The sequence below is a fragment of the Apteryx rowi genome, unplaced genomic scaffold (genome assembly GCF_003343035.1).
Source record: "Apteryx rowi isolate R43461 unplaced genomic scaffold, aptRow1 scaffold_587, whole genome shotgun sequence".
NCBI classification, from domain to species: Eukaryota; Metazoa; Chordata; class Aves; order Apterygiformes; family Apterygidae; genus Apteryx; species Apteryx rowi.
Window position 1 is genome coordinate 133,027 of NW_020450857.1, and position 13,672 is coordinate 146,698.

At 46.0% G+C, this 13,672-nt stretch overlaps 1 protein-coding gene across 4 annotated transcripts in view; it reads right to left on the reverse strand.

Annotated features, from left to right (window-relative positions):
• GDPD5 (glycerophosphodiester phosphodiesterase domain containing 5) overlaps nt 1–13,672 on the reverse strand; it is a 172,310-nt gene that overhangs the window by 108,042 nt on the left and 50,596 nt on the right. For all 4 annotated transcript variants that reach the window (XM_026082650.1, XM_026082648.1, XM_026082651.1 and 1 more), the window contains exon 2: nt 7,078–7,252. In XM_026082650.1, coding sequence (XP_025938435.1) covers nt 7,078–7,194 — 117 coding nt within the window. In that variant the 5' untranslated portion in view covers nt 7,195–7,252. The remainder of the gene's footprint in view (nt 1–7,077; nt 7,253–13,672) is intronic.

The following is a 13,672-nucleotide window of genomic DNA, read 5'->3' on the forward strand; positions in this document are numbered from 1 at the left end:
GCGTTGCTTCAAAGTCTCTGAATAAAGAGGTACTGACAAAGTATTGGAAATTTTCAAACCATTGCTATATAAACTAATCACTAATCACCTCGAAAAAAGTCAGCCCTTCCCAGGAGTCGCTTTGATTACCTAGAGGCTGAAGAGTTGCAGGCAGCCTAGTTAAAGCCACAGTAAGAACAACTGCCCACTAATTTCTGTTTATTGATGACCCACCAAGGTTCCTGGTGGCATCGGCCAGTGCCACAAGCTGCTGAGATACCATCCCCATCTCCTCACCTCCAAACCGCTGCGATAGCTCTACGAAGAGCATGGGAGAGGCAGGCAGCCAGTGCCATCAGGAAGCCCCTGAGTGCATTCACATGTGCTTTAGCTTTTTAGCACACATCCATTAGCTTTAGAAGTGTCCATGTTCAGAAGGTCCAGGGAAACTGAGGTCTAAGCATCCCAGACAGCAAAGGGGTTCACCTCTTCCAGAAGTGCTTTCTTGAGAAAAGCATTTTTGATTTTCAAGATACCAGACCCAGCTAAACAGATGACGCTAGGATTCAAAATACCCGGACTCTGGCCACCACCAAGTCATCTTGCAACAGCTTGACTTCCGTGCCTCAGCTTACCCAGTTACAGAAAAAGCAAGCCTGCAGAGGAACTTACACCACTTTGCACAGCAAGGTAAATGTAGGAGGTTGTGCTGACTAAAGGCTTTGGTATTTCATCTGAAGATTAGCAATATTAGCATGGGAACATTATACCAGGGCAAAACGAGGAGGGTGCTGGGCAAGAACTGGTTGGCTTCGGAAGTTTTCAGGTCCCTCCCAGTTCTCTTGCACTTCAGCATGCTCGTTTGCTCCAAAGGCCTCAGGTCAGGGAGGCTGAGGCATGATGCCAAGGCCTATTAAGTTTTTATTGCACCAAATCAGAGCACCTCCAGGAAGGCGTTCATTAAAACATCTCAATATTTTCTCCAGCAAAGGTATAAGAGCCTGTTTGCTGACAGGATGGTGAATGAAGCAACACTCCTCGCCTGAGGTGCTTCCAAGCAGCCTGTAATGACTAGCTAGCGATACCCTTTCATTGATTGGATACCAGAGACCCTCAAACCACGATCCATCGTGACAAGATGTGGCAGCTCTTGAACTCCACAGAGCGTGAAGCATCTGCCGCTGGGTTTAGAAGAGCTGACATGTTACAAGGCATTGCTCAGGACCTGACAGCTCTTAACCGATGGGAGCAGGAAGCCTACAAAGCAACAAGAATGAGGAAACAGCACAGCTACAACTACTAAATATCACTGTCACGAAAGAATGGAGGAAGAAAGGAAAAAGCAGACACTGGAAGGACTGGAGTGGCTGTACACCAGAAGGGGAAAAGACCTGCAAGGACACGTGTTCAGGGAATAGACAGCCCAAAAGCGAGGACACACCTGCTGGCACATAGACATGGGGTCTAAGTACAGCAGTGGGGAAATGCCACCCAACCACAGCGCTGGAAGCAAGGGCCACAGAGATGGGCTCTCCCAGCAGCAGGCACTGCTGGGGACAACCAAGTGGCAGGAAGAGTTCGACATCTCCAGCTCTCAGAGCAGGTATCGGTGCTGCTCCCATCAGCTCTGCTTAATGGGGATCTTACGCAGCAGAGGAAAGGGGAGGCAATGCCCTGGATGTGCAAAGACCTGAAGGTCCATCCCCGTCCTCAGACGCATAAAGAGCCGCTTGATTGCTTCTCATGGTGGAGCTCATCAGCCACAACGTTTCTGTGCCTTCAGCCGCTCCTGATGGCACTTGTAGTTCAGGGCCCAGAGCAAGCTCAACACGCAAAGCACAAACACTGAGGCTATATACAAGAGTTTTAAAACCACAAGATTTATGGGAGACACAGGGGAAAATGCATTTCCTAAGGCAGGAAGGCAAGCGCAAGGACTTTAAACAGACTATGTTCATAATATATGCATGAGCCACACAAGGCCACACTAAATAACCTCTCACCAGGCACAGAAACAAGTTTTTATGTTGGATTCTCAGCCAGGCACATTTTCAGGACAACAAAACCTTAATACCTTAATGTTACGCCCAGCCTCCAGCCCTGCAAACTCATGTTACATTGACCAGTCCTAACTGCCCCAAAAGCTACAAAAAAAAAAAAAAAAAAAAAAAAAAAAAAAAAAATCCACTCCTACGCTTGATTCTTGGCTCTCAGTAGCTCCTCTTTCCCCATCTTTGCAGGCTCTTAACAAGGATGTTTTTTACTAAATACTCAGGTTAACACCTGTAGGATTAAAGCATTCAACCATCAGAAAGCAGTGGGATTTCAATATGTTTTCCAAATCAGGATTTTATCGCAAACATTGCTCCTTTCACTCACAACATCCCAGGACTTGATACAAGAGAAACGCAAGGAAGAAGACATTGCAGAAGTACCATGAAGTGCAACACTCAAAGAGCTCATGAAAAGGCTTTCATTTAAATGTTGTAGATGACACTGAAAAGCAGAAATCACAGGGATCTCGCAATTTCAGTCGTCTGGGATCCCAGGCTGCCAATTTTGGTTTCATTCCCAGGTGACAAGGGACTTTCCTACTGTATGCAACCAAACCAGGCACCTATCCAGAGCAGAGGAGCAAGATCAATTTTCTGGGGGGGGAATAAAGCTTTGTAAACATGCTTTGGTGGGAATGGAGGAGAGAAGATGGTGTCTCACAACAGGCTTGCTCCCTGGTATCAGCAGCATTTGTCACTAAGCGTAGAAGCCACAGCCTTCAGTAAAAAGTAGTATTTTATCCTCTTTGACAGCAAAGTAAACAAGATTATTGCAAAACTCCCAAGATTTTTCAGTAGTTACTAACTGCAAAGACCAGCCAGCTAATAAAGGCAGCTTCTTCCATTTGTTAGCTAAATATAAAGATATTGCAATTTCCTCTTGCTTTCCCCACTACTGCCTCAGACAACGGTTTCTCAGGCGTGAGGTCTGCTGTGGACAGACAACACGGTTTGGGAGACAGTAAAAAAAAAAAAACAGAACAAAACCAGTTTATATATCTAACTCCCATTTTGTGTTTATACAAAGAAACCCATCAGCATCTCCTAGGCGGATGCTAACGGAAAGCTTCGAGGGGAAGAATTGGACCCCCTGATCCTGCAGCGTCTGCTGATCCTTCAGCATCTCAGGATGGATGTTATAAGCTGCTGTCACCAGCTCTGGACTCGGCACCCAGAGCAAGAGTTGTTCTGGTGTTGCAGTACCCAGCAGCGGGTCATTTAAGGTGAACCACAAGCTGTGCATGGAGCGTCATGTTTACACACTGCAATTAGCAATACGGCTCTGTGTGCTTAACTGCTGGCAATCCATCAACAGGATAGCATGATCCGGTGGCTACCTAGGAAGCTGCCAATCGTACTTTAAACCTTCAAAAGCAACTTCATGCTAAGCCTTATTTACTCACATTTTCTGTGTTCAAGGCAATAGAGCCCTGTTAAGATGATGCACTGATCTCATAAGAACTTCCTTGCTTCAAAACGGTATGAACAAGCTGTAGTTAGATCAGAAATTACTTCCTCRCACCAGCTACAGAGATCATTGTGCTCTGAATCTCAGCAAGACCGCTTCTTCTTTCTGTTATATGCTTTTCATTAAAAAGATACATTAAAAATTTAAATAACGTGAAAGGGGAACTTGCCAGCAAAGCTGAAGCTGCACAACAGAAAAAGGAATTTTGCAGCTGCTCAAAATTGATTCAAAAAGGAGAAAAAGCATGCAGGTTGGGTGCCTTCAAAGCCCGCCACTCCCAGAAGGTCAGAGGAGGGTAGCAGATAATTATGGATCCAGCAAGCACTCTCCCAAAAACTTCGAACTCAAGCTTACAATTAAAATTCTCATTTTCATGCAAATTTCCTACGTGCAGTAAAAAGCCTGATCTGCATAAATTTAGGGAAAGAGGAGAGGAATCGTTAAAAGTCCGGTTGTTGAGCAGCAGCGCAATTCAGGAAATATTCATACTCATCAGTGGAAGATTTCAAGGGGGGGGGGGATGTTCTTTGCAAGGCTGGGTTGTTGCCCAAATTCAGTTGAAGGCCTTTTAGTCTAGAAACCCCAGTCTTAAAACATAGTCGTGCTGTAGCCTACCCTAAGAAAAGTTGCTCTTTGAATGTGTACATTGCTTTCTGATAATTAAAGAATATAGACATAACACACACACCCTATTCTTTCCCTCCCAGGATTTTGCAAGACTTAAGACCTCCCAAGCATGGCACACATTTTTATAGAAATCGTGCTCAAGAAAATGTGTATTATACTACAAATGCCTCTATTCTAGATCCACAGTGATTGGGTTATGATAGGGCTGGATCTATGGCAATATAGTAGGTAATATTAACAACATGCTAAAGCCTTTATGTAAAACAAATAGGCACTTAAATTATGGTATTGTATTTGTCTGACTAATCTCTCAGACACACCTGAATACTGTGGCTGGATACATGTCAACCAGAGTCAGTTAGCATATGTAAAACTTTCTATCCCCATCAAATGCAATACCTTGGGATCCTGGCAAATCCTCCACGTCCCAGAAGTGAACGCATGTAGACCCCAGACCACCAGTCCCCACAGTGGTAACACCCTATATTTTGGGGTTGGCCCATYCCTGGTTCAGAGCTTCATTAAACTGCAGAGTTTGGGGTTTGCTGTGCAAGAGGTCCTGAATTTGAGTGATGCTATGAAATGCTCTCCCGCCCGATCCGGAGAGGATGAGGGATGCTACTACTGGTTTGCAGTCTGTAGAAGTTACCTGTTTGCTTAAACAGCTAAGGGCTATTTTGCAATAAAAAAACAAAAGCAACACACAAAAAAAATTTYCCACTCCTCTTTTACACGTATCCTATAGCTGATGTCCATTCTTTGCAGTACCTAAACACCTACAAATAGACCAGTCCAACAGAGGACAAACAGCCTTTGTTTGCACTTTTTTCCCCMAAAAAAATATGGTGCTACAGTAGCTCATTCCATCACTAATGTCTGCAAAGTACTTTACTGACAGCACAATGGGAACGGATACTTCTTACCTCAAGTTTGCTTAGCTTATAGCTGATTTTAGTCTTTCCTTCTTGTGGTCCTTTAAGAAYTAAGTTTTCTCCATTTCAGCAATCAACGGAGTTGAAGATGAGGCCTCATGTAGGCCTTAATATGACTTGGACTGGACACATTTTTAAGCCTAGCCTAAGCATCTTTAAGCCCAGCCCAGATTCTTTTCCGGATTTAAATAAATAAATAGGAAAGTTGCAGCTGATGGTAAAAGAAATCACTATAAGCAGAGGTGGATTTTGCTCAAAAATTAAGTCAATGGCGGGTTTTATATGGAATTTTAGCTAACAAACAGTGTTCTTGTTCATAAGACATAAGGCATTTTGAGTATTTAATTTAGCATACGCATGCATGCCAAGACATTACGTCCCACTGTTTTCCTGACAAAGTCTCAGAAGCCCAACTACACCCTCCGCTACGGATGTGCCCGGGTACTTGCTCAAAGGAAACTTCTGCTGGCTCAGAAGGGTTTGCTCAGAATAAGCTGGCCACATTGAAAGAGGAGGAAAAAAACGGCACAAACATTTCTCCTCTGTAAAAGGAAATTTGTGTTACGCTGCACAAACGCAAACCGTGACTTTTTTTTGATTCACATGGGAGTTCTCGGCCCAACGGCGCCGTCAACAATCGATGCGATTCACAACCAGGCGCAGTTTGGCACGAGACCCGCCGCCCAGACACGCTCTCGCCTTAACAACGTGTTTTCCAGAGCAGAGGCACTCCGCTGCCTGACAGAGTCCTGGTTATAGGCTTAAAAATAAAACAGAGCAGCTAACTGTCACCGGAGCAAACCGAGCTCTCAAAAAACAAGGGACCTCCTGGGAGCATTGCGGGAACAAACAAGACTTAAGTTTTGTTCTGTGGTTTCTTTTCTTTAAGCAGTAAGCAYGCTAAAAATAAAAATAATAATAATAAAAACAACAATGTGGGAGCAGAGAAGAATAGTAATATGCAACAACCATTATCCAGAAGATGGAATAAGATGGATGTGTTTTTTCACCCTCCTTCTTGCAAACACAAATCAGACCTCACAAGGCGCCTCTCAGCCTCATCAGCCAACAGGGAAGGGGCAAGTCCAGCCCCAGCTGTTGGGATTCCCTCTGCCCCAGCTCTTAAAGCCTGTATTTGCACAGAGGGAGGACAAATCACCCTTAAGAGCCCCCCTGCTCGAGCCCAGCTAGTTCCCACTTCGTGCCATCCTTCCCTTCCCAGGAAGTTTCTTTCCGCGCAGGCAGAGGCTGACAACCTTGCAGAACAGGTCCCATGTATTCCCAAGCCTACCTCGTCCTCAGTGCAAAGCACATTTAGAAATAGCTCTTTTCTAAGCAGTGAAAGGAATCAGGGTTTGGAGGGTTTTTTTGTTTGTTTGTTTTCCCTTTATTTCTAACATCAGTTCCCACGAAGATGTAACCTGCCATCAGCATCTCAGACTCTCCCAAGAGATTTGATATCGCTGTGCTGGTTTTGGATATGAAARTCCCTTCAATTTCCCCAGGTGAACCAGAGGCTGGGCTAGAAAAACACATCTGAGGAGACAGCCGCCACTCCACGTTGGCCGGATGCAGGCTGCCTCTTCGCAGCTTTGTTTGCCTCTACACAGAGGCTGACAGCCAAAGAAACCACAAGCACACCAGAAAAAACAGGAACAAGGAGAAAACAGAAGTCTCCTCCAGCACTAAAGGGAAAATGCGCAGAGATTTGGCCAAACCCATGCCACTCACCCGCTTTGAGAGCCAAGACAAGCAACACGTTTACACCTGCAACAGCAACCATGGGCGTGAGGACTTCTCTTGTATAACCCACATTAAAATGCATTCAACTTAATACAAGGCAAATCTCTTGGTAGACTTCCACCATCTACCCAAGCCTACTAAAACCAAGCAAAACAGCATCCATCATTTCTAATTGAGATCTCATCCACAGTCAAGGCTTAAGGTTGGGTTTCTACACCCCAAAGTCGCTGGGAAGAGGAGACACAGGTATGYGGCATCAGAGCCCACTACCAACCTTGGTGGTGTCATCATGTGACCGCTGGTACCGTTTCCAGCGGCAGCCGTAGATTCCCGTCAGGCACGACAAGCATAGCTGTGGCTCGTAGTACTGCAGCGGTTGGTGTTTAACCATGCTCCTTCCAGCCCCTCAGGAGCGAGGTATCAGAAATCCATCAGGTCCTGGAAACGCCCTTCAGCAGGAGGAGAAAAGAAAGAAAAGAAAAAAAAACACATACAAGGAAATTAAAAGTGATATTTCAATATATTAACATGCAATTTAATAATTAACCATGTCCTCTGGCTATTAAGAGAGGAGAGATGGTAATCAGAACTAATCCCAGCCCTGCCAACATCTCAGGCTTGTTTCTCAACAAGACCTCGAGAAGTTTAATTAGTTTGCATGTTGTATTTCCTTGTGCTGTTTCTCCCACTCCACTGAAAGCAAATATATTCATTGCAGCTATCAATAAGAAATGCCGCACAAGGACAAGAGCAGTAGACAGACTATTTGCAGCCTGGATGATTAGATTTATAGAAATGATTGAAATGCAAAGAATCATACCCTCAGCTAACACAACCTTAAAATTGACTCCGAGACCTCTGCAAAGCTGCACCCCAGCCAAGGTAAATTAGTTTATCACAAGCATCCTATGGAGGCTGCAAAAAAATCCTAGCTGAGGAGATAACACTTCTGCACGTGCTGCAAGAGGCAGATATTCCCCTTCCTTTGCACGCGTCTGATGAGCCATAGAAGGATGCGAGTGGGAGGTAGAGCTGGCTGCAGCCTTCACCCAGGAAGGAGATCCCCTCTCGACCAAACTGCATGAACTCCCCAGGGGCCACACTGACTTCGAAACAGCTGCCCTGTTTGACATGCGTGGGAACATCGCTGTTTCGAGGGAAAGTATTTCGCTCCATCGATTACGTGCGTTGTGCGTCACAAGGCTGTATTTTATATTTAGGCACTCACTTTCATCTCTGTTGAGATTCATAACAAGAAAGCCCAGGTCATCCTACGTTCTTACTAATTCATAGAGTCAGCATTCAGAAATGGGGACCTAAAAGCAAATGTTTGCCAGTCTGGTGATGTCGTGCTGATATTTCTCAGCTGTACTTAACTCCCACCAGGGGTTTTCCACTGTTCCCTGGTGCACAAGTGCATACCCACAGCCCTACACATTACTCTTGTGTGAATAATCTGTGCACTATGAATGATGCTCAATGGGAGTTGAACTTGCAAAGTGCTTGGCTACCTTTGAAGAGCATGCATAGTTGCACGCACTATCTGCACTTACTTGCAGGAAGAAAGTCAGCTCCCTCTCTAGGGTAACTGCTTCRTTTCCTTATAACCCAGATCCCTAGCGCTCTGGTCTTGCAGAAAGATATGACAGCTACGAGTAGCAACATCCCCACTGGCATTGGCAAAGTGCATAGGCCTGAGCAGAGGGGTTGGACTAGATGATCTCCAGAGGTCCCTTCCGACCTCAACAGTTCTGTGATTCTGTGATTAAAGATGTATCCTAGCCATCTAATGAGGATAATCACCCATTGCTATGTCCCATGGAAGGAAGCCACTAAGAACTGGGTTCACCCAACTTCTTTCTACAGTTGATGCATAAGGGGATGTTGCAAGCATTGTGGCAGAGACCAGAAGACATTTCAGCAAGGGTACAATCAGCTCAACCCCTCCAGCTTCTGCCCTTCTCCATGTCTGTTTCTCTCTCTATTTTGCACTGACAGCCCAGGACAGGCCTGTCCCGGCTTTCACTAATTAGGACTCAGCATCCCAGAGGCAGACAGACCTTGCTAGCTGGCTGTTGCGTTTTCAAAGCTCAGCAGACCRTACTGTGCTGTCTCCAGAGCTCACAACCCACAGCTCCTCTGCCCTCCTTTCACATACGCACACGCTGTAGCTTGTTCTTTCAGTAAATCTCTCTAGAAAGCTCTCGGCACTGCTCAAGGCACTGACCCAGGCAGATGACACAAGGGCACGCAGGACTCACTCTCCGTGTAGCAGCTCCTGGCTGGCCTGAATCCCCACGTGCTTTCATTCATCCCCTTGGGGAAGACATGCAGGACAGCGTCAAACACATCCAGTCCAAAACGAAAGCTATTTGCTGATCATCTGTCACCCTCGCACTCTCCTAGCTCATCTTCCCCCAAACGCTGCACCACCTCCGTGGTCTCGTGCTTGAGGTCACTTCCCTGCCTGCCTGTCATCTTCTCTTACGCTATTTATAAAACTCTGCGTTAGTCACTGCCCAAGTTGCCTGCTCTCTTCCCTCCTCCAGTTTTTGTCTGCTTCAGTTTGTCCCCACGGCTTGAGCTTCCTGGGCTGCCTTCTCCACGTGTCAGCAGCACACTGCAGGCAGAAACAACTGCCAGTTAGAATAGGACAGAAACGCTGAGCCCATGGAGTTAGATGCTGTTCAAGAGACTTGGACAAAGCCGTAACCTCTACCCTGAAGATCCTAAATGGCAAGCAATGTACAAAACACTGTAGGACACAGGCAGGACCTAAAGTCGTGCACAGTTGCTAATGCCACATTACTAACCTGAAAACCTAGCAGACTACAGCAAGTAGAAAAAATTCCTCATGAATTCATCTCCAAAGGACACCATTTCTCCCGGGTTCTACCTCATCCTGCTTCATTCATGCAAAACAAGAGGGCAAATAGACAACCTCAGTCTTTAAAAGCTTTTTAAAAGGTATTTTATTTGCTAGCTTAAAGGACTTGCATTGCAAACCCAACACAAGCACAATACGCAAGCATTTCATCACTGTTCTTTTGGGAAGCCACTAGCTGTTCTCCATCCTTCCACTCTAGCCCAAAGCACCTGGAGAAGTGGTGCCATACAGCAACCACATATGCACACCAGATTGTCAGAGCTGGAAAATCCTGACTTTTCAGACAGAAATTCAACTCATCCAAAGTGACAGGAGCCAGGGAACAGAGGCTGCCTTCAGAAATAATAAAATTCATGYGTTATGCAAGCCTTGGATCCACCTTTCCTTTAAGGAAGTTGAGACTCGAGCACTTAAGTCCCTAGCTGAAGCTTTATAGTGCAAAGTTTAAATCTACCTAAAGATGGGAGCTTTTGTAATGCTATAACGATGCTAAGTGATGCTAGGAGTTTGCAAAGATAAGAGCTACACCCATGCACACATACGAATAGGTCTTCCTGCCAAACAAGATAGCAATCTAAATGGATGACAATATAGAAAAAAAAGATAGGAAGCAAGGAAAGATAACAGACAGTGCCACTGTTGCCCAAGGTGTTTGACAGGGACCATCCACAGATGATTATAGGCTGACACAGACTACTCATACTCTTCCAGAGAAAGTCTTCAGGGTCAGGTCTGAGACACAGTGGCTATTTCCCATGTTGCCCCTCTCTCCAAAAAAAAGGGGTAACTCAATGGAAATCCATTGGGAAATGAAACTTGGACCCCAGTTTGTCATAAAGGGTGGGGTGTGGGATAGAGTTTGAGCTTGGGAAACTTGGATAAAGCTGCAATCAATAATTTCTTTAGTGCCATCAAAAGCATCTAGAGATCCATGAACGGAAAACCTCACCTCTAGCACCCTCATTTCAGCACTAGCCAAGACTCAAAGTTTCCCACATAGAAAGGCAAGCAGTCTCCAGATGCATTCCCCAAGACCCTTGTATTTTACCAGCTGCTAATGGAAAACTGCAGCGCAACACATGTCCTCAGGAATCACTGGCAGGGCGCACACCACATGTGCTAAAGTTGGCTAGAGTGYAAGTTTTGCCTTGATCACCACATCCAGCTGCAGTTTCAGGTGCCTATCATCACTTCACATTTCCYTGACTACATCTGAAGGGGCCAAGCACTGCAGTGGCACCTCTGCCACCTTAGCACAACTTATATTAGGCAGCTGATAGAGCTGTTGGGACAAGTGTCACAAGCTAGCAGGTACATGAAGAGCTCTCATCTCAGTGTTTACCTTGGAAGCCAGGATCTGTGAATCAACCTATTCCAGATACAAACATCCCCCATGACAGCACGTCCAGCAAGGCTATCAGTTAAAGGCACAAGCTTTCACCACGGTAAGCAGCACACCCACAGYTCGTGGAGGCACTGAAGCCATTTCAAATGACATTGCTTTAATGAGGTACAAGTGCACTTCAAAGGAGGACAGGGACCAGCAACCAGCCCTTCTCCCAGAAGAAACATTCTGCCCTGAGTCCTGGGCTTCCTGGTAAATGTGAAAGCTTCAAGTTTATTGTCCAGTTCTGAAGAGCATCCACAAACCTCCCACAGCAGCAYCTAATCCAGCATCTCCCAGACTCCCAGAGATCAGGAGGGACACAAATGTTTACAGTGAAGGAGGGCAACCAAAAAGCACATCTGTCACACGACACCATTACCAGAAGGCTCTGCTGGAGGGTTTTTAGGAGCAGCCAGAATCCACTAAATACAACCAGGAGGGAACAAATTGATTTTGCTCAGAAAGATCAAAGAAAAACATAGCCGAGAAAGCCCTATAATCCACCAAGTGAAGCTCTTGCCCCAGCCCTCTCACTGAGTCCCAGTACAGGCAGATGCTATGGGAGCCCACTGGCTTCACCAGCATTGCCACCTTCAGTCTCGCTGCAGATCYGAGCTACAGAAGCCATTTCAGGTAGCTCTTTATAAAACAAGTCAACAGAGAAGAAATCCAACATGAGTTAAAAAGGCATTCCAGAAATGCAGYAACACGAGTGCCTTTGCTTTGAATTGTAAGAGGCACAACCGACAAGCCTAAAAATCATTCCCTCTTCTCCAAGAGCATCATTAGGTGATACACAGAAACCCACAGCAGAAAGGAAAACACAAACTGCGCAGCACCAACCCTCTCCTTCTCCCCACCACATACAGGCACCTGAGAAGAGGCTGAAGTACCACAAACAAGACGCCGCTCAAGAGAAATCAGACTGATAAAATTGCCACGCTGATCTGTCCAGAGATCCTTGCTTCGCTGAGATCACGGACTGAATACTTGCTTCTCCTGCTACCAGAAACGGATTTAATAGAGAGAAGCAGAAAGTCCGTACCCTACAATCACTGTTCCCATGACATCTACAGCTTTGAGGTGGAGAAAGGAGGCTATGAATGATTCAAACCTCTGCTGGTTAGCATTACATACAGAAATGAAAACAGGAAGCAAGACAACATACATTAATTATTCAAATTCGGCAACACGCACCAGAAGGAGGAAAAAGAAAAAAAAAAAAAAGAAAAGTCACCAAACCCACACAGCCCATCAACCTTGACTTTAAAAGATGCATCATCTGCCAATGGCTACAAACTTCTTCGAGCTGAATAGTTTGCCAGCCAGCTTGCCCAAAAAGGGGGAGTCCATCTGCAAATACAGCAGGAGCATTTTCTGAAGGCTCCAGGATGCCTAATTAGCACACACTGCATTCCCRAGATACTGGGCTGTAGGTATCCGTTACAGACTGCGACACATTATTCCTTTCCAAACAGCTTTGGAGAAGAAAAAAAAAAAAAAAGGCAAAAGAGAATTCAAGATGCAGATTTAAAAGGGAAGCTCTCTGGGGAGATCTGGCCTAAAAATTTGGATTTTTGTCCGAGTTAACTCCTCCATCCCTGTAGTCTTAGGGCAGTACTCCAGATCCTGGATGGAGAGAGGACAGAGCAAGTGGGACTGATCATTTCCATTATACCGTGTCTGCTAAATCTCAATGCCATCATTCTGGCAGAGGAAGAGCAACAACACAAGCCCTGAAGTGCGCTAGGAAAATAATGCAAATGAAGCCACAGAATAATAGGTTTAATAAGATCTAACCCTTTCACACAGCATGGTACAGTCCAAGTCCTTCCCTCTAATCCCCCCTCAGTTTTTATCCATCAGTCTGGTTTCACGCAGGTCACACTCTGATCTCGTTCGGCATCTTGGGAAGAATCTTTTAATAGCCCAGAGGCAAGCGGCTCGCCACGCATCCACCGACCCGAAACCCCAGAGCAGCGTTACAAGCAGTGCTATTCTGGATGCTTGCRTGGTTGGCCAGAGTGGTTTGGGGGAGCTGGGGGAAGAGACAAGTGCTACTAGAGCAAGTCTGCTGGCCCCTGCCTGCATCACCTCGATCTACTACCTCAAGCCTCTCTCGGTCACCCTGGGCTGGTTCAGAACAACACAGCACGTGACTTCTTGCTTGAGCCTGCCAAGGACTCCTAAACTAGATCAAAGAAATAGAGAGCCAACACCTAGCTGAGGATGTTTTAATGCACACTGAAACGTGGGCCGACTGAGGTCTACAAGGTTGTTGGAGTGCGCACACACCTATTGCCCAGGGGAGAGGAGGACAGCCATGGCCTCCTGCAATGTCTCCATCTGTCACGATGGGGCTAGAAAGACCCAGAAAATGAAAAGACTTAGTCCTTGTGGGGTTGCACCTGGGACTAGAGGCTCCCACGGCTTCAGAGGGCCAGATTTGTTGGAGGGATGAGGATAGCTGAGAAATGCTGTCACCGTCACAGTCATATCTCACTGTGTTCCCCCCATAACTGGGGAAGCCAGACAGGCCATCTCAGCAGGGGGAGACCCAGAATCAGAGCAGGCCCTAAGCAGACGGGGTTCAAC